At 38.3% G+C, this 20,324-nt stretch overlaps 1 protein-coding gene across 4 annotated transcripts in view; it reads left to right on the top strand.

Annotated features, from left to right (window-relative positions):
• Positions 1–20,324, top strand: part of WDR27 (WD repeat domain 27) — a 97,611-nt gene that overhangs the window by 40,460 nt on the left and 36,827 nt on the right. For 2 of the 4 annotated variants that reach the window (XM_026795872.2, XM_005491127.4), the window contains one exon: positions 16,613–16,711. In XM_026795872.2, coding sequence (XP_026651673.2) covers positions 16,613–16,711 — 99 coding nt within the window. Of the gene's footprint in view, positions 1–12,935; positions 13,111–16,612; positions 16,712–20,324 lie in introns of those variants that run through there. The other 2 variants (XR_003381329.2, XR_012579565.1) reach the window with 2 other exon arrangements.

Genomic DNA, 20,324 nt, shown 5'->3' with positions numbered 1-20,324 from the left:
TACTGGTACCAAATACGAAAAACCACACCCAATAATCTTAACAAAATTACAAATACAAATACAGAGATTAGAATGGTTTCTACTAGACAGAATAACATCATTGCTATCAATTTGTACAGCAGCATAAGCAGTTCTCAAACATACACCCTTTTCCAGTATATACGAGCACAGTTTTCTGGTCAGTGACTGGATGAATTTCAAAGTGACAAATACTCTGTTCAGTGTCCAAACACATCCTGGGCATTAGCAGTATTGCTTTCACGAATGAATCCCATTTGTTCTCTAGTAATGCAGGATTCTAAGTTTACTATCTGCCACTTTTCATTCATCTTTTTGTGCCCACACTCTATGTTCTGAAGGATAGAGTGTTGTTTCTTCATGGTTTAATCTTAGGGCAATGATGGGATGGATAACATAAACAGTGGCATTACATATGGTAAGCACAAAGGCAGTGGCCACATTAGAAATAGGATCATAGGTGAAATTCACCATAGTCCACCAGGATTGAAACTTCCTTTCAAAATCAATTGCATTATCTCATTCAATTTTCTGATTTTCAGCTGGAAAATTACCTTCACCCCTTTCCTATATGATCAAAGCTGCTGTTGCTTGTATCCATAACTGTGCTTGTATACAACTGAAAGCTAAAGACACATTATCTTGAACTATACTAAGTGCTTCTACTATCAATTTGTGGTCTTGGTCCCCGGCCTGTTCATACTTCTTTACTTTGGCAGTACTTTTGAAATCTGTCACTGGCTAGTTCCTAATGCCAGTAGAGATTACTATAAAGGCTGCTTCAATTTTGTTAGGCTACCTGCTGCAGCAGCCAGTTTATTCATCAGTATTTCTGAATCAATTCTATTTAAAACTCCTAATCTTGTCCCTAATATGCCAGTTACAGTAGATATGTTTAATATAAACCTTCTTTATCTCAGAAGGTTTTCCTATGGATCCAGTATACTGATTAAATGCCAGGGACCAAGGCCATTCAGCATTGCTTTGGGTAGAGGTACTCTCTAGTTCTAAAACTTCAGTTATAATTCCATACAAAACAATTCTGTACACTAAAGTATGAGCTACTCCCGACCGCAATATACTCATTTTGCCCGAGTAAGTTTTAGTCTCAGTTCATTGTCTCCTGGTGTCACTCCTGAAGGGGCTTCTGGGCCTTCTTCACCCGAGAGTGATGGATCCAGCATTCTGCTCCTTGATTTTGATTGCAGTGAAGGTGGTGAGAGGTACTTGCAGTGGTCTCTCCCACTGTGGTTCCGAAGTCTTCTCTGTAAGAGACTTAACATATACATCAACCCCAGGCTATCCAACTCCCTGCTCCGAGTTCCAGCCACAAGTTTCTCAATTACTCTGAGCTGTTTGCTTAATGCCACCATGTAAGTGGACATTCTGGACATTCCTCTTGTATTCTATGGTCTTCTATAAGGCATTCCAAAAGGATTCAGCATTCCTTTAGCGCAAAAGGTTTAGTTTGAATTTGCAATAGTGCTAGTGGAAGAGCTTCTTGCCCCAGTCTTATGATTTGCTGCTTAATCAAATGATTCATTCTCTACTCCTGGCCGCTTGATTGGGGGCGGTATGGGGTGTGAAGTTCTTAATCTATGCCCAGATGGCTTCTAATCTGTTGCACTATTTTGGAAATGAAAGGTGATTCTTTATCTGAGGATATTGTGGCTGGAACTCTGAAGCGTGGTATTATCTCTTGTGAAAATGATCTGGTCACCTCTTGAGCTTTGACAGTTCTGGTGGGGAATGTTTCTGGCCACCCTGAAAATGTATCTATTAATACCAGTAAATACTGATACCCCCCTTTCCTTGGGAGTTCTGAAAAGTTGATTTGCCACTGCTGTACAGGCCCATGGCCTCTCCCAGTCTGACCGAGTTTTGGCCCGGGGGTATTTTGAGGTTAGTCTGGAGGCAAGGATCACATTATCAGCTCACCTGAGTGATAGTGGCATATAGATTCCTGACAATGATACAACAGTCCTTTCAATCAGATGTGTGTTCTAGAAAGCCTGTGGGAATTACTACTTCAAGGTCAACACTTCATTCCAGTATTCCAGTGCACTCTGTATCACTCGCAGCCTCGGTCATTTTGAGAAAGGAGCCACACTCTATAAAAGGCTTTAAGTAATTAGGCCCTAGTGTGTTTTCTAGTGCCCTTCCTTCACTAGTAAGCACGAAAATGGGAAGGGATTACTAGCTCTCTTTCAGTGGTAGCCCACCCCTTGCAGTTGTACGTCTCTTTTGATTAGTATTATTGTATTATGGCTTACCTTCGAGGAAAATCTGTACCTCACCCTTTGCTGCTTTCTTTGCCTCTCCATCCGCCAGCTCATTTCTTCCCTCCAATTTTAAGCTCACTCTCTGGTGTGCCTTAATATGCCTTTTCAGGTAGCTGAACTGCTTCCGGCAGCTGGATTGTCTCTTCTTTCCCTGTGAGGTCAGCAGTCCCCTCTCCTTCCAGATGGCTCCATGTGCATGCACAACTCTGAATGCCTTTTGCTGTTTCTAAGGCATGGGTCCATGCATTTATCTCAGCATCCTGTGCAGAGGTACCTGTTGGTAAGGGTCCAGACTCTATTACCTCTCTGCAGGTAGTCACTGTGAATTTTGCAATGTCGCTTTCTTGTCAGTGAACCAGGTCTCTGCATAGTCCGGAGGAGTGTCCTTTAAGTCTGGGCGGCTGGAGTAGGGTAGCTTCAGTGGTCTCCAGGCAATCGTGGTGTACTGCTTCTCCTTGATTCCACTGAGAAAAGAAGCTGGGTTGACAATATTAGTCACCACTATCTCTACATCATCTTGCTCTACCATGATGGCCTGGTATTTCAGAAACCTCTCTGGTGAGAAGCCAGTGGCCACCCTTTACTTCCAGTACTGCGGACACTGTGTGGGACACTAGCACAGTCATTTTTGTGCCAGGGTAAACTTGCGTGCCTCTTGAATGTTCAGCACAACTGCTGCTACAGCTCTGAGGCAGTCTGGCCATCCTTCAGCTGTTGCATCTAGTTGCTTAGAGAAGTAAGCGACTGCCCTCCGGTATGGACCCAAGTCCTGAGCCAATATTCCCAGGGCAATTCCTTGCGTGGAAAAATAGAAAGAATGCTTTACTTACATCTGGAAGTTTCAAAGCTGGAGCCGACATGAGGGGACTCTCTAGCTGGCGAAAGGCCCGTATGGTGTCTCTTGTCCACTGGAGATCTCAGTTCCCATTGGCAATAAGAGCACAGAGGGGTCTGGCGAACAGTCCATAATTATGAACCCACAGCTGGCACTACACTGCCATGCCTAAGAAGGTTTGGAGTTCTTTCGTTGTCTGGGGTTCAGGGTTTGGCATAGGGCTTCCCTGCCTTAAAGTCTGCTGCTCAGCACTCACTTCTTACTCCAGGTAGATTACCTTCTGTTTCACTACCTGTGCCTTTTTCTTTGAGAGACTGCATCCTTGGAGTCCTAGGAAATTCAAAAGGCTTACCGTCCAGGCTTCTCTTGCTTCCCTTGTCCGAGTGGCTACTAGAAGATCATCTATGTACTGCAACAGCCTCCTTTCCTCTTGTGGAGCTTCCTGGGACTCTGGGTCCTTGCAAGCTGTTCTCCAATCGGAGTGGAGAATTTTGAAGCCTTCAGGCACATGGACTGTGTGAGCTTGTGTTTGAATGCAAAAATGTTCTGGCTGGCTTCGTGGATAGGGAGGCAAAAGAAGGCATCTCTTAGGCCTAAAACAGTGAACCAGGTTAGCTCAGGTGTTAAACAAGTTAGTAAGGTCTATGGATTTGCTACCACAGGGTACAAATTCTGTGTTATCTTATTGACAGCCCTTAATCCAGTACTACCAGTTATTGGACTGATTCCTTCCTTACCTTCCTTTTGAGGGTACTACTCAGTTCTCACTGGTTGTGTTCTTTCATTAAGCTTGATGGGGGAGTATCCCATGGGGGAGCATCTTTCACTCTCCCTGGTGCAGCAGAGGCCCATACCCTTGAAAACACTTATTTACTTATTCTAATATCTCTTTATTAATGTCTTTCTTAATTTCAGTGTCTGTTAATATTGAGCCTAACATCTTTATATTATTTGCCTCCAGAGTAACCTTTCTCACTTGAGAATGTTTAGCAAATTGAACGAATTGTACAAAAGCTTTTAGGTACACATAGTACACATGTTACTTTAAAGGTTTGCAAAAGTATGCCTTCTCAGACTGGTCAGTTGTTCATTCCCCACACTACAACATAAACATTCTCCACAGGTAATAAAGCTTTATTTAAAACTGAACACATGACCCTTGTGCTGACAAAAATTCTTCCCTTTTGGGAAGGTTACCTTTACCCCTCCTCCCTTACCTTGGGAGGAAGCCTTTACAAATCATATGTACTCATTTTGCGAACTGTGATTGCTTCGCATTTCAGCGTGATAATCCTTGCCTGATTTCATATGTTGCTATCTTATGCTGCATGCTGAACAACATGTTTGATTTGCTTTCTCTTTGCCTTGTTTTCCTTTTCAGGGGCCAAGACCAGAGAGCAGTCTGATCTCACAGTCTCTTTGTCATTCTGGGTGATTTCTTAAAACAAAAGACATTTCAGCATACAAAAACTATCCCATTTATCTTCCTATTATAAAACAGTACTAACAGCAATGAAGCACTATAAATCTTTTTATTTTCTGAGCTGCTCTTACTGGCAACCTCCTCCCAATGAGCCCCTCCCAAAAGGGGCTAATTTAGGAACCTGTTTGCTCTGGTCAGTTCTCATTATTTATTTCTCCTTGCCCTATCCCGCTTCCATTCAAACCTTTTTACAGACCTTCACAGTAGTTTCTCAGTTTTCCTCCTATACACACAGCTCCAGGTGGCAGGTATCAGATGTGATTCCCACACACAAGCTCTAAGACCTTAGGTTCTGAATCCGCTTGACCAGAAACCTCTAATTTACGCTCGGGGCGTGTACCCTGACACTTATTGGAACAGCAAAACAGCAATACCAGTGTTTCTCATAAACACCGCACTGCAATAATACCTGCACATCCAGCTTTTGCCCACAGGCCATTCCCGTGTTCCCTGGGGAGACAGGGCAGCCAGAGCTGTCCCTGTGCCCAGGGCGCAGCCACTGTCACCTCACACAGCGTGCCAGCCTCTTGATGTACCAAAGGCTCCCCGAAATTGCTCACAAAGGCAGGCTATTCTGTTTGTTACAGAGAACTTTAAATCCCTACAGCAGATTGTTTCCAGTAAAGACTTACTGCAGTACCAACTGCAGTCTCATAAATCTCATAAGTCTCATTAACTAATTCATCTCATTCACCTCTTCTATATAAACTCTCTTTTACAAAATATCAGTCTTTTCTAGTTCTCTTCTTGCACAATCTAATTAAGCACTGTGTCTACTTACACTTGTTTTGCTGCTTTGCAAAAAGGCTGTGCTAGTCACAGCCGAAACTCTGATATGCCCACAGACACACGCACTCCCCCCCCCCCCCCCCCATCTCAAATTCACTAGAGCCAAGGCTTGAATTACTATGAGGGGGAGAATTCTTGGAATTCCTTTAACTCACTTTATCGAAGTTAAACATAAATCACCGTACTATAGTTCTCCTATGTAAAATGCTACTCTTGTTGCAACAAAACCTTAAAATCTCCACAAACACCACTATACAATCTGAGAATCAAATTACCACAATGCAGCGGAAGAAAATCACCACACAAAATCACTGGGAAAGGGCTTATTTCTCAAAGTGCTCACTTTTCTCAACACAACACAGCACACCATAATTCGGCATTTACTCAAATCAATTTTTCCTGGACACAATCAAAATAACAGCACACAGTCTAGAGATCAAGTCCAAACATCCAAGGCAAAGGAACTCTCTGAGCTCATACTCACGGTTAAAATGTACCAAATCTACACAAATCACTACATTCAAACACGATAAATACCATCACTGACATTCCTCCACTCGCTTCTCCACGGGGCACTTCTCTCCCTGCCCCCGCAGCTTGCTGCAGCAGGCGCCTCAGGCCTCACTCTGCTTCAAACACAGGGAGTACTGACCCCCCCCCCGCACTGTAGGGCACTGTAGATTTACTCTCTTTTATACACCATACACTTATCACCTGCACGATCACAAACACAGTGCACTGGCCACACACATTAACCATACAACAACACAGTGTCCGGACATCACACACACGAACAAAACACACGGGCTCACCAGTTCTGCTCTATCAGAACTATGAATCCTCAATACACACATACACGGGTTCACCCGGCTTACCCCCAAAGCCGCTAGCGGTCTGCTCTATCAGAACGACGAACCCGGCCTCTAATACAGCTGCTCTATCAGCTGAACCCCATCTCTAATACAGCTGCTCTATCAGCTGAACCCATGAACCCAGACGTCTCTGGGTGATTTACTCCCTTTCTCTCCTTCCTCCCCCCCTGGGGCCCCATAGTACATACCATCTTCCTCCGCAGGCCAGCGGGTCGTTGTCTGTCCTCGCAGGTGGCAAGTTGAGACAAGCGGAGCCCCACCAGGAAAAAATCCTGGGGCGCGCCTTGGAGGTCCGTCTTTCCCCCCTGCCCCCGCGGGGACAGAGAACTCCTGCCTTGGCTCGCCAAAATGTTTTGCGGAGAAAAGAAGAAACCTCACAACTTGTAAAAATTGTAAAGCCCGGTATGCTTTATTACGACGCGCGCTGGACGCAAGACTCCCCAAAAGGGCATGTGTACCCCTGAAGATTTCAGACCTCCTTTTATCCCCCTTCCAAATGCATATGCATACAGTTTCACAATAAGTTCATACATATTCATCTTGCATGACACTTAGCACTAATTCTTCTTTATCGGAGGAATTCCTAGGTCGGGGACAGATTGACCTCGTGGTTTTTCTGTTTTTCTTTCTCTGTCTCCTTGCTGTCTCTGGAACGCGGCCTCTCCTTCAGCTTTAGCTCCACAGACCCTTCACCTCTCCCAGACACTTCACCTAGTTCAGGATGGATCCTTACTCTGTCTCATTGGAACCTATGTTACTTCTGTATAGTCCATTAACATGTAGCAGTTACAAATGATTCACGATTATTTTGTCCAAAAAATCCCAGAGCAGCTAAATTTTAGCACTCAAAGTAATTGTTAAAAGGTTGTTTCTATAGGTTTCCATAATATTTGACTCTGAATTGTCATGTGCCATCAAACATGAGGAGAATGGTGTTTCGTGTAGCACAGCTTTATGTGTTGTATATGTATCTGACCAGTAGGAACTCTGTAGCAAATACAAATTAATTTACTGAAGCTCCCAAATACGGGGTGATGAATCTTTTAGTAAGGCTAGAAAGCCATGACCCAATGAACCTATCAGCTGAATAAAAATATGAGAAGTCATTCAACTGGAATTAGTACTTTCCAGACCCTTTGTGTGTGTATTTTCTCTCCAGACAGTTTCTCTTCTGAATCAATGTCAATAAAATTTAATTATTTAATTATTTAGAGATGAATTCTGAGTAAATATGTATTGATACCTTTTTGAGTTTGCACCTAATTTTAACTCAGTATGCCTGCAATGTTAGCAGAATGTTTGTCTTGCTGTTTGTGAAGAGATGGAAGATTGCTAACTTGTACTATAGGCCTTTGAAACTGGACTGAGGTCAGGCTCATTGCATATACATCCTTTCAAAACAACTGGGTAGGAATGCTGTTGAAATTTATTTTAGGTATTTCTAGGTTAATCATCAGAAGATGACACAGTTTCTGCTGAACTTCAAATTCGGAAGAGGAATTTACTCTTCTGGCTAGTTTTGAAATACTGGCTCAAATAATGTGTGAAGGTTAGAGATTTTATTGGCAGATTGTTGGATGTTTGGCAATAGGTGTTGTGTTCTTGACATTTTCATGATGAAACATATTTTTCAAGTTTCTGGTAAATAGCATTTCAAAATGTAGCTTGCAATACAAAAGAAGGGCTTTTTGCTTTGCCTGTGAAGAAATGCATCTAATATTCATCTCAGATCACGATATATATGATATAATAATATATTTATTTGAGCCTACTAACTAAAGTTGCTTTTGAATTGTATAAAAATAGGTGCAGTCACAAGACTTTTTTGTCTTCGCTTTTGCACTAAGGTATTTGTTTGGAATTAGTGCTGATTCAAGAAAAGAAAGACAGCATGATTTTGTCTTAACTCCAAATTCTTGGCACATGGTGGGTCATCAAAGGAAGCTGAATAGCTGGCATGCATCCTGCTCCAGTTGGCATGTGGTCCCTGGTGGGCACCGTGCCAGTCAATACATTTTAGTCTGGCTCCTGGGTTGGAATTTTGCATAATTTGTGTCCTGTGTCTGTAGAGAACTTTAGAGAACTTTCATTGTTCTTCCTGTCCCCTCAGGAAAACTGAGTTTTGGACTCTTGCTTATACTGTAGTGTTAGGACAAAATGCAGTTTTGGGGCATTTTTTTAGAAAGCTTCCCTTTGAAGTGTTGAGGCTGGATATACTTTTGTGCTTTCTTTTGAAACAGCAAATTGAATGCTGCACTGAATAGTCCATTCATATTTTTCCACTAATAGCATCCTGACAGATGGCTTAATGTGTGACTGGGACAGTTTTAATAGTATCAAGGAGTCACATATTTCTGAAGATTATATGAATGAATGTCTATTGGAATAAGCTACATGAAAAAATCAGTAGTGTGGATACAAAGCATTATCTTCAAAAAGAGCATTCTGGAAATATGTTATGTACCTTTCAATTGAGAAGCAACTGCATCTTCAGTCATCTTGGAGTTTACTGTTAACAAATGTGATTGACATTAAAGCCAAAAAAGGCATAATTGGAATACAATTGAGAGACATTGACCCTAAACTGCTTTTTGTATTTCACAATATCTGAAACATTTAACAAAGAGGAATATTTTGTATACAATGAATAATAGCAAAATCACATTGCTACAGGACATAGAACAGCAACCCAAAATATGTTATTGCAAAAAAAGGGATGAAAATTCTGTCTACCTTTTTTTCTACTTTGAGGGTGTATGACCTGTTTTATATATGAGCTTGATGTAGCTTCTGTGTGGCTGAAGTGGCCACATGGTTTTATGTGAACTGCTCTGGTGCATGTTAGTGTGAGACTTGTAGATACTGCAAATTGGGTTGAAAGTGTTTCCCCAACTGATTACTCCAACTTCCTTAAGAGAACCTTTACCAAGACCTGTGTAGAACCTGACGGTCTGATGAACAGGTAACCAGAATCCTGGTTTTGGACTGTGATTGTCCTTTCTGTAATTAGTTGTGACTAGCAAATGTAAAAGGCTAACCCTTCTAATATCAAATCTTCTCTGCATCCTAAATAGCTTAAGGTTACAAGAGAATTTAGTTGACTTTTGCTTAACTGAATACACATAATATTGTAATTTCTAACCATTTTACAAGTGGACAATCTCAGGTTTCTGACTATCAATATTATCAAGGATGTTGGACCTTAATATACCTTAATTAGGTTTAGATTTCCATTTTGCCGGACTCTGTACAGAACTGTTGACTAAAGCAGTCTTAGTGTAAGAAGATATCTGGACAGTGTGAAATGCTACTTTTTGTAATAAAAAAACCTCATTTTCTTTCTATGCTATGTAGTTCTAGTTAGCTGTTTTACTTTATGTCTAATTAGCCACTTAATTTTTGTCTTTGAAGACCTTAGGGCTCTATGAATAAATTCCAAGTTTCCAGAAATGAAGAAATAAATATTTGTCTCTTTAATTGCTTTCAGACTTGTTCTTACTAGCTCTCTTTGAACTGTAGACTCTAAGAGGCACATTTTGACCCTAGTGCTGAAATTGGATTTTCTAACATAAAACTCTCTGTCCATGCCAAATCTCAATGCCTGTGTTCATAGCTCACACAGACTGACCCATATCACAAACCCAGAAGTTTTCAGCATAGCAGGTTGCTGCATGAATAACAAAAAACACATGGGTAATGTACGAAATTCTCTTCCCTTTTCTTTTTACACTTTTCAACAAAGCCTAGGATTTTGCTTACAACACTGTCTTTGAAACACATTTTAAATTCAAGATTAAATTTATGCCTTCCAACTGTGAAGGCACCAAAGCTTGAAGCAGTAGCCCGTAGGGCATCATCATTGAAAGGAGTAGCAGGAGACAGGATAGAGCAATTTGGTTCTTATACATAACATCAGTCTCATAACCACTTGTGAGTCTCTGGATATTAACCTTCATGCAAAATTGGTTTTAGAGTAACTTCTCATTATGCAAGTGATGCTGGTCCAGGGGCAAATCCAAAGAGTTTTGCAAACCTGTGAGTGGTGGCTGGATGCAAACCCAGACCTGATATTTTTTGCAGGCTGAGTTATTTTCAGATACAAGATCCTGCATCAGGCATAATACAAACTAGAATTTGTAGAATTTGTTTATAGTTGATACCTTAATTTAAGTATCTACAGAGATTGATATTCCCAATAAAATATCAGTGCTGCTGAGCAATATACTGTAATGCTTTACTACCAAAAATTACATTTGTGATTTGGGCTGCCAGCACTCTGTACATCTACTCCTGTTGCACTGCACTACTTCCTAATGTAATCATTGCCAAGAAGATTGTATTTCTCAACCCCCATAAATATATTATTAGCCATCTTAGTCTTTCTGTGGCTCAGTTCTGACTTATAAAATTGAGATTAGCAATGGTATCTTTCCTCTCTCCTCTTGTCTTTAAGAGTTTAGATGAGGCCTGTTTCAGTTTGTTACTGTTGTGATCAGCTGCTTTGATCTTATGTGAAATCCTTCCATCCTTGTGTGTCTGTGGTGTGATAAGATTTAAAATTGCATCTGATTAGGTTAAAAATGACATAAAATTATCTAGATACCAAAGAAGATACACCTCAGGAAATCCCAAATGTGAATGATAAAATTGTGTGGTTGATTTTCTCCCTTTAATAGCCCACTTCATTAGAACATTTTAGGTACTAATAATGCTAGGTAAAAGACTACAAATGAGGGAGTTGGCAAAGGTATTCTGATATAGTTGTATGTAAATGGATGAGATAGGACTAGTTAATAGTCTAGAATGCTTTGTCCTATATCTCTTGGGAGTGTGTCTTGGAGGCATAACTAAGGTTTAAATTAGGTATATTTGATACATGATGAAGTATGCTTTATTACTTTATTTGGAAAAAAGAGGATATTTTCTTTACCGAAAAATTACTTTTAGAAATGTATGCTGTTGGTATTGTATTGAATTTGTTGTCTTGGTCTACACTTCATACCAGAGGGCTTGCAGAACAGAATGTATTGTATGAAGCAGTGGTAGCAACTATCTGAAGCATTTTGGTTTCCAGTGTGATTGCTATTCCAATTATATATGACTCAAGTTTTATCTTATGTGTCCGTACTGTTTAACTAAGATAGGCTTTAACAGGAAACATCTGGAGAAAACAGCATTAGTAATGTTTACTGTGGAGAAGGCAGGACTGACATTGCCTGCCAGAACAAAATCCATAGCAGAGAATGAATGACAGGCTGTGACAGCCTCTCTGCCAGCTGTTGATGGAGAAAATCTACTCCTTTCCAAAGAGGAACACAGTTTTGTTTTAGTCTTGAGCCTGAGGTTTTTTTGGATTCCTTGGTAACGTGGTTGGCTGTTAGGCCCATTATCCTAGAAGTGAAAAGATAAATATTGCTTTCTTGATTGTACAGTCATGACTTTGGGTGTGCTGTTACTTCACTGTCTCTTTGGGTGTATCTTTGAAGATGGCTGAAAATCTTGGCTTTTGTAGGTTATTTTATGAAGCATGGAGTTATCTGAGTAGGAGCACATTAATTGTTCTTGTGTGCTTTATGGTCACTGCTTATCTAGGCCAGTACACCTCAGACCTGACCACCACAAAACCAGATTAGCAGTTGTGAGGGGTGGAGGATGATGTTTTGATGCCTATGGATGTATTGTTATTTAACTACAACTGAACAACTTTTTTTTTTTTTTTTTCAAACTGAATTTTATGAGTCTGTAATTTTTTACTGTGTTAACACTGAATTTTGCTAATGCTTTTGAGAGATAGGAGGAAGTGTGAGAAATTAGCCATTTTGCTAAAGAAAACTAATTTTATAAAAGATAATGCCCCATGTTCAACTGTAGACAAAACAGGAAGGTGAAATAGATATGCATACCCAATGTTCATTTTGGGATGCATACAGCAGTGAGGTGCTAAAAGTGGATATATAGTTTATATAGTTTTATATCCACAGGGCTTGTGTTTTCTATATGTGTACTGCTTGGTCTCAGTTCTTGACAGTAGTTGAATTTTGGGTATGATTGGTACATCTGGTACAAATATCTGGTTGAAAGTCCTTGGCAGCATCTGAATCTTTCAGTACTGCTGTCAGTCAACACCAGTGCACAAGCAGGAAATGCAATTATTGGAACTATTGATACAGAGCAGAATCCTAGCAGCAGTCAGAAAAGAGTCAAAGTGGGTGTGATACAACTGTGCTGTTTCATAGTGAGATGTGAATTCTTAGAAAAAACTCTTCAATTTATAATTCTGTACTCTGACAACACTTTGTGTGTTCTAAAAGTAAAGGCAACCTGAATTCAGTGGTGCATGGTGCTGCATAAAATTCATACTAAAACAAATAAAAACAATCACATACATTAGGCCTTAAAATTAGCAAATTAAATAGAAACTGAATTGGCAAAAATTACAATTTGGAACCTTCACAGAAGGGTGGCTTAGAGAGGGAAGTCAGATATGGTTTATGTAATTTTTTTTAGTAAGGAAAATTCAAATGTGTTATTTATAACTGCCAGAAGATTGATACATTTGAAAAATATCCCCTGCATCTTGAAAGATGACTGATATGTGTAATATTATTTTAATAATAAAGAGCATTAATAATGTTCACTGTCACTCATTTTTTTAGTTATGTCAAAGGAAATCATATGGAAACTGGGATCTTACAGTAGTGGGAAGTTTCCTGTGACTACCAGAAAGAGACCCTCCATAAGAGTCATTAAAAAGGAAAGGGACTCTGAGAGGGTGTACTGTACTCAACGTTTTGGTGCCAGGCTTGATTAGACTTTCCATGCTACCATGTGGTAAGTGTATAAGATATCTTGGGACTGAAGAGCATTAATCAATGCTTGCGATACTTATGAAATCTGTTTTATTATGTGTGGATTTGGCACCAATACCTATAGTTAAGGTAGTCTAACACTTTCCACTATAATTCTGTTTTCAGTTGCTTATAAGTAAGAACATTCTGGGCTGAAACTTTCCATGCTCGGTGTCTGCTTCAGGTTAATTGTTATTTTTCTTTAGTGTAAGTAGTTCAGAAGCTTTTTTAGCCTGAAATTGAGGAAAAATACATGGTTCAGTGGAATATGTGCCCCACTATAAATAGGGAGTGATGGAGTGCAAGTCAAACACATATCATGTACTGCAGGATTATGCATCAAGTTTGATGGCACTGATGGAAGCAAATGGGCGATAATGCCTTATTAATAATGACAGATGTCTTTTATAAAAACATGTTAGATTACCAAGGGACTCTATCCCTCAATCAAGGGACTTAAATATTTCTGTCTTCTGTAGCTCATTTGAAATATTAGGAAAAATAGTCACAGAAAAATGATGACATTGGCCAGTCCATGCAAAACGTGAGGAAAACATCTCTATTTGTGTAAGGCCAAATTAGGTGTCTTAGATATCAATGTCTTTCTGTTTGTTTGTTAGTTGTGTTCTTTTCCTGTGATTTGTTTGTAAAATACACACTTCAGCTTAAAGCCACAGCAGCAACAAAGCGTTTTACTTGAAACTGGTGTTGCTTTTCTGATCCCTGTGCAAAAGCTGATAACAAGGAGAATTCTTCTGTCATTAGTCAAGTGCTTATGATTTGCTTTCCCCTCTTTCCTATCCCAGGAGGCTGTAGGAGTGTAAGTAGTTTGACACAAATGTTTATGGCCATGGGTTGGACTAGGGGGCAATGGGAACAGATGGGAACAAGTTTCCTTTGAAGTTAGAGTGTGAGAAAACAGAGGAAAGAAATTACAGTGAAACTCTGTAGATAAAACGTCAATTTATCTAGCACACTCTGTCTACCAATGCAGTAGAATTAAGTAATTTTCCATTTGGGTACAAATTCCTCTACTCAGGGCAGGGCCTTTGTCTTTCTTCCCTGTCTCTTGGTACAAGTCTAGGGAAGAAAGCAGATGCTTGTGTATACTTGTAAGGTGCTAAATACACTGTCACACTCTGGGTTACTGAAAACTGACTACTCCAAATGTTCTTCAAATGTCTAGTGAAAGGAAATACAAGTAAGTATGTGGTTATGGGTCCAGGAAACTTTTTTGGAAGCTGTTGGTACAGGTAAATTATTTTTACTTTTGGCTGACCCTCAGCAAGAATTGGAAAGGAAATACCAATATCTACTGAATCAGTATTTTTATTAGACAAATTTCATCTTAATATAAAAAAGGGGATTGACTTTGGCTAAAGTCTAAACCATTATATGCACATATGCATTTTGGGTATTGCTGAATGCTTCCTAGAGTGTTTTGTTTTCTTTTTCATTCCATGTGGTTTGCTGAAAATCTGTTTTTCCTCTGTCATTGATTTCATATTTTCAAGCTTTTTTTATTCTTCTGTGGCTGGTGTTAATGGTATCATTTATTATTTCACTTACTGTTATTTCCTTTTTTTTTCTGTAGAGAAGAATATGCTAAAATAATCTAGTAAGTATAGAATAGAAAAACCATTTGGATGACATCAGAAAATACAGCAAAACTAAAATGATGGCACACTGTAGCAGAAGGATGTTTATACTGGAGTTATTCCTCTTGTTATGAGTGTTAGTTCTGTTAAAATATAATTCTCTTTGAGGTTTATGTTTTATTTTGTTTTTAAACTTTTGAAGTTAAAAATAAATGTACTTTCAATCTTTAACCAAGTTAACTTTTAGTCTCAGAATTTAGATTGTCACTGGCTAGTTTAAAAATCTATGGTTAGAGCTACTTAAACAGAAGCTGGTTTTACCCACTTTTATATGATGATGTTTTTCTTTTAATCAGATTTTGTCTTGCATGTCAGAATTACTCAGAAAATTACCATTACTTTTCCTTTCAGTTATTGGAAGAGATGATACCTGCCACAATGTAATAAACTATTCTTGCATGTAGCTAGAAACTCTGCTCCTTTTTCTGTTGAACCGTAACACCTAAATCTATAAGATTTACGGGGCTAGGAATACAGTACTGGAAAGACGTTTAGCAGTTGTTCCATTAGGATAGGTTTGTAAGAGTGATCAATGGGCAGGTTGTGTTCCCTGCCATGTTTTGTGTGTTTTCCCTAGCAGCTGTTCAATATGAGCATAGAGTCTTTGTGGTAAAGGTCAGAGGAAAGGGCTTTCCCATATCTGGTCTTTCCCAGTGCTTTGGTGGTTAGCTACAGGTGGTTTTCTGCCAGTGGCTGCTTGTCATGACTTTCCTCTGATCCAATGAATCTGGCTATACAATGTGGCAATTTGGAAAAGTGCTGCATCCCAGCCTAATCTCTAGCTCAGGGCTAAGAATCATCCCTTGAAAGGTGAGATGTAAGGGTTTGAGTGCTTTTTAGGCTGAAAAGTGTGACACCAAATACACTCTCGCTAGATTGTAATTAAGCTGCGCGACTGCTTGATAGCATTTTTGAAAGAAAGGTATGAGCCAAATGGTTGATGTAGAAACAGTGTGGAAGAGAATAAATTACCATAATACCTGGGTTTAACAAACTTTGGAGTTTTGTTCAAAAAATAGTGAAATATTATCACATCTATTTTACAGAGTGGAACAGGGACATAAAGATTAAGCCAAAAATGAACATGGTCCTTCCCAAATTAAACTAAGGATCTGGAATGGAAAACTAATTTTTACTGGATAATTCTGGCAAAGTTCTGCAAGCCACTGGATTATGATGGAAAAATTTCAGCTTCACTAATATCTCTCTGTGATATGTTCTGTTGGTTAAAAGATGTAGCATGTTTCTTTGTGAATCAGAATTTTGTGCTCTTGATTCTTGCTGTTATTGACTTTGCTTCTTCCCTGTTACTCCTTCCAAAAAAGGGAACTGAAGCCCAAAGAGGCTGACCTGAAACAGAGGCTAGACAGAGTTAAAGGAATAAAGTAGATATTTATTAAAAGGCCTTGCAAGGATACACCCTGGGCAGTACAAGACCTAAACAGATATGAAAGTCATAAATATCTTAGAATTGATTTTTATAATTTGGGATAATTTAGCAAATGCTTAAATTAACTAAAATAAAAAAAAAGTATTTATGAAAAGAATAATGCACTCTTTCCCCAATAAATAACTAAACATTAGGTGCACTTCAAGAGGCAGGTAAAAAAAATTACTCTTTAAAAACACATTTTAAAATATGTTCTGTGGAATTTAAATACCTTTTTTAAAGTGGAATCTAATACATTTCTAAATGAGCTAACTCCAATGATTAAAATTTTCTAACTTCATTGTAGGCTATATATTTAGAGTTATTGTACTATAACTTAATGCTTCAAGAATGTGGTTATTTTTTAATACTGAAAATACCAACTCATTGTTTTTTAGGCTTATATATATGAAATGCGTTCAAGCACTTTTTTGCAAAAACTGGGGAGACACACAGAATCTGTAATCAATGTCAGTTTTAATCCCTCATCTCCACAGGTAAGCCATTACTTTTTTTCCTCTTTGTAATGAAAGCATGTAAAATAACTCAAAGGCCTGAAAGATTTAAAAAGTAATATTATTTCAAGTGTGCTATGTCAGAATATCTATTGAAATTGCTTTATCACAATATTTTGAAAAACTATTACTGTTGTGCTTTGAACCTTTTAGATATCTATGGGTGAAAAAATTCAAAGAAGTTGGCATTATGCAGTAACAATTTCTATTTGTTTAGTGTTCATTGTACTATGTTAACAGTATTACATTTCAGTGTAATTGTTTAATTGCAGTGCAGCAATATGTACAAAGAGGTTTATTTTCTAAGTATTATTTTGACACTCAAGCTTCCCTGCAGCTAGTTTATCATGTGAATTCTTTGTATGCTGTTTTTAAAGAAGTTAAATCCTATGGATGTACCCTCTTTGTTTTCATATATTGAATTTGCATTGAAGCCTTATACTTTCTACTTTTTTGTTCCTTACTTTAACGACACAACAATGGTCACTATATATATTTATGTAAGAGTGGACAGTAGCTTCTGTTTACTTCACTGCCTCCTCACCACTGACTGTGCTTGTTGCTATTAAAGATACTTATGGAGTAAATAACATTCCTTTACTTGTAGGAGTATTGTAACATTTATATATCTCCTTCCATGTGTAAATATAGATGCTAGCACTTCTGTGATTTTAGAAATTCTGGAAGTTTTATGCTTTATGTATATATTGTTTGAACTGACAAATTGTTGATTGCTGTCCTAGGGTTAACATTACATATTTCCAGTGTTTGGATTCAGCAATGTTATATTCAACCAAATTGTATGGTTTATTAAACTTTGCAAATCAAGAATAATGCAAGGTTTAGCTCTGAACATATTTCTGAACATAAAAAAGGTATACTATAAGAATAGAGATGACTGTAGTCTTGCAGAACTCTGATCTGTGGGCCAGCTGCTGGAATGCATTTTAGTGGAAAATGTCTAATTAGAGTTCAATTTTTAGAAGTCTAGGCTCAATTGCAGTAGTAGTGTGAATCAAGACTTGGAAAAATTAAGTTCGGGAAAATCAGTTGTTAATCAAGGGGACAGAATCTACAAATGGTGTAAAATAAGCTTTGGCTGTGGCTCCAAGCTAGACTGGTATGGGAGTGTGCCTTGGGGCACAAACCCTTTAATACTGAACTTTATCAAACATTACACAGTCAATTAAGTATTATATTTAGAGCCAAATCTGAAGTTCAGACCCTTTTCTTGAAGAGCTCTTTCCTGAGAAACCAGGCCTGTAGTTTTGAACCAGCTGATGGCTATCTCCATATATATTCTCGTGGGAAAAGATTTCGAAGATGGTTTTATCAGAAACACTTTACTAATAGCAAGGAATGTGTTAAACTGCTGCAAATTTACAGATGAAATGTAAATTTGATTAACCAAAAAATTCTGCATGATATGCACTCCAAAATGCTTTCTAAGTAATTGTTTTTGTGGGAGTTACAGGAACAAAAACCAATCCAAAAAACCCAAAAATCTACCTGAGTTTTCCAACATAGAATTTATCATGAAATTACATTCCAAGGCACTAGGAGAAGCTGCTAAGCAATGCAATGATGAGCCTGTAGAGTAGAAAAGAAGAAAACCATAAATTAATCAGAAAAGAGTAATCCCATACCTTGAAAGAAAGACTTTGTTTTAGGCAGCCAGAGTTTCCAATACTGGAAGATTTTGTACACGTTTCTACTACTGGTTGGGGATTTAAAATTGACTCTATTGTTGTTTCATCCAATGTTTGAATTAATGCAATTAAGATTTATATTGGATTCTGAACTGCCACTGGATAAAGTCCCATTGCATTCAAAAGGAAACACTGGCAGGAGAAAGCAAAATGGGTGAAAAAAAGAAAGTGGTTGATGAGTGAAATTCAGATATTATAACTAAGTCTTTTGCTGTGGAAACATCCAGCCAAAAGTGTGGTGTTCTGTCAGTGCTCCAGTTCAGTTGTTGCTTGCCCAGCACCTGTCCATGAGGTAGCTTATTCCAACCATTTTTATAACTCTCACTTGCATAAGTGTTCTTCCAGAAAAGAGGGAAAAACCCTGGATGGATATGATATTATTATAGGGGGCATTGTTGCTTTCATCATATGGTACTCTGAAATAATTATAAAATGATTGCTACGAAAGCTGGTGAAGGGGAATAAGCTAGAAAATTTGCACTTATCTTAATTTTCAAGATGATTTCTCAGTTTTGGCTTCTTGTTTTCACTTCCTGGTTTTCACTTATTGTTCAAAACTTAAGTAGGGAAGAATATTTATCTTACCAAAACGATTAGTAGCATTTCAATCTATTTTAGAGAGTATACATTAAGGATTATTGTAGTGTTTAGCTATAGTAACTGTAGTTATTAACTATAACACATTTAGTCAGTCTATATTAAAAAGGGGGTGAGTCTTATCTACTAAATATGGAAACAATAAGTAATCTCTATGATTTTGAAACAGGATAAAAGCAAATGGGGACTCTATTCTCATTTGCTGGTTTTGTGAAGTTGAATATTGGTATATGCTATGATGATAGTTATTTTTTCATGACAGAATCAGGACTTTGAAATCAGTGTGCATTGCTAGCACCCCATTGAAACCCTATGGGAGATAGTTTCATGCTTTTGGTGAGCTGAGCCTACACAGTTGGTCAGCTGGCCTGGCTGAGAACCTTCTGAAGCAGAGTATAATTTAATTGAGTGACAAATCAGAAATGACCAATAAAGAGAGAGACTATTTAAATGTTCTTCCTATTTAAAGAGAGGTCAGCATGTTCTCATGCATCTTGATATCAATTCTTAAACTCTCTGCTCATTTCAAAAACCTGTTCTCTTTTGTTAAATACTCCTTATACAGTTTAGGAGTAATGCAGTCTTTGTAGGAAGATTGTTTTTGCCAAAGACTGTACTGCAGTTTATGTCTAGTGAGAAGATATTTCCTTTACGAACATTCAGCCAAAGGAGACAGTTGCATTTAAAAAAAAAAATAGAGCCTCCTGCTGACCTTTTCTGAGGATGAATGTATTTCTGTCCTCGTCTTCTTGAACTGTTAGCCAAATCTGTGTACTCACATTTGGTTAATCTCAGTGAAGTGAATGATGATAGGGACCGGAAATTTCCTAAATTTAACGAACATACCAGTTTAATTTTCTATTCAAATTACTGAAGTATCAGTCTGATTAAATTTTATCAATATTTTATTTTTATTTACCATCATATTCAATATCCTTCTCTTTTTCATCCTCAAATGTACAGATTTATTGTGATAGTATTATTAAAAAAAAGAAGGGACAGCAGTTAATGCAGTTTGTCCTGATATTTCATGGGTTGTTATAGATCAGCTTGTAAATGGTACCAAGGTACTCATATAAAGCAGTTCAAGGCAGCTGCATGTGCCCTTTCTTATTCTGTAAGACTCTAAGGCTTATGAGAGGTAGAAATTGGGGTAAAAAGATCTCTTGAAATGGAACAGCACCTGCAGTATTGTTGAACAAACCAATCATTGGGACATGACAAACTTTAGGGGTTTTTTTATGTAAGATGGTGATTTAAAAATAAATTATTGGCAGTCATTGACTGAT

Source organism: Zonotrichia albicollis, chromosome 3, assembly GCF_047830755.1.
Source record: "Zonotrichia albicollis isolate bZonAlb1 chromosome 3, bZonAlb1.hap1, whole genome shotgun sequence".
NCBI classification, from domain to species: domain Eukaryota; kingdom Metazoa; phylum Chordata; class Aves; order Passeriformes; family Passerellidae; genus Zonotrichia; species Zonotrichia albicollis.
The sequence above is the reverse complement of the archived record's forward strand: the minus strand, read 5'-3'. Positions and strand labels throughout refer to the sequence as shown.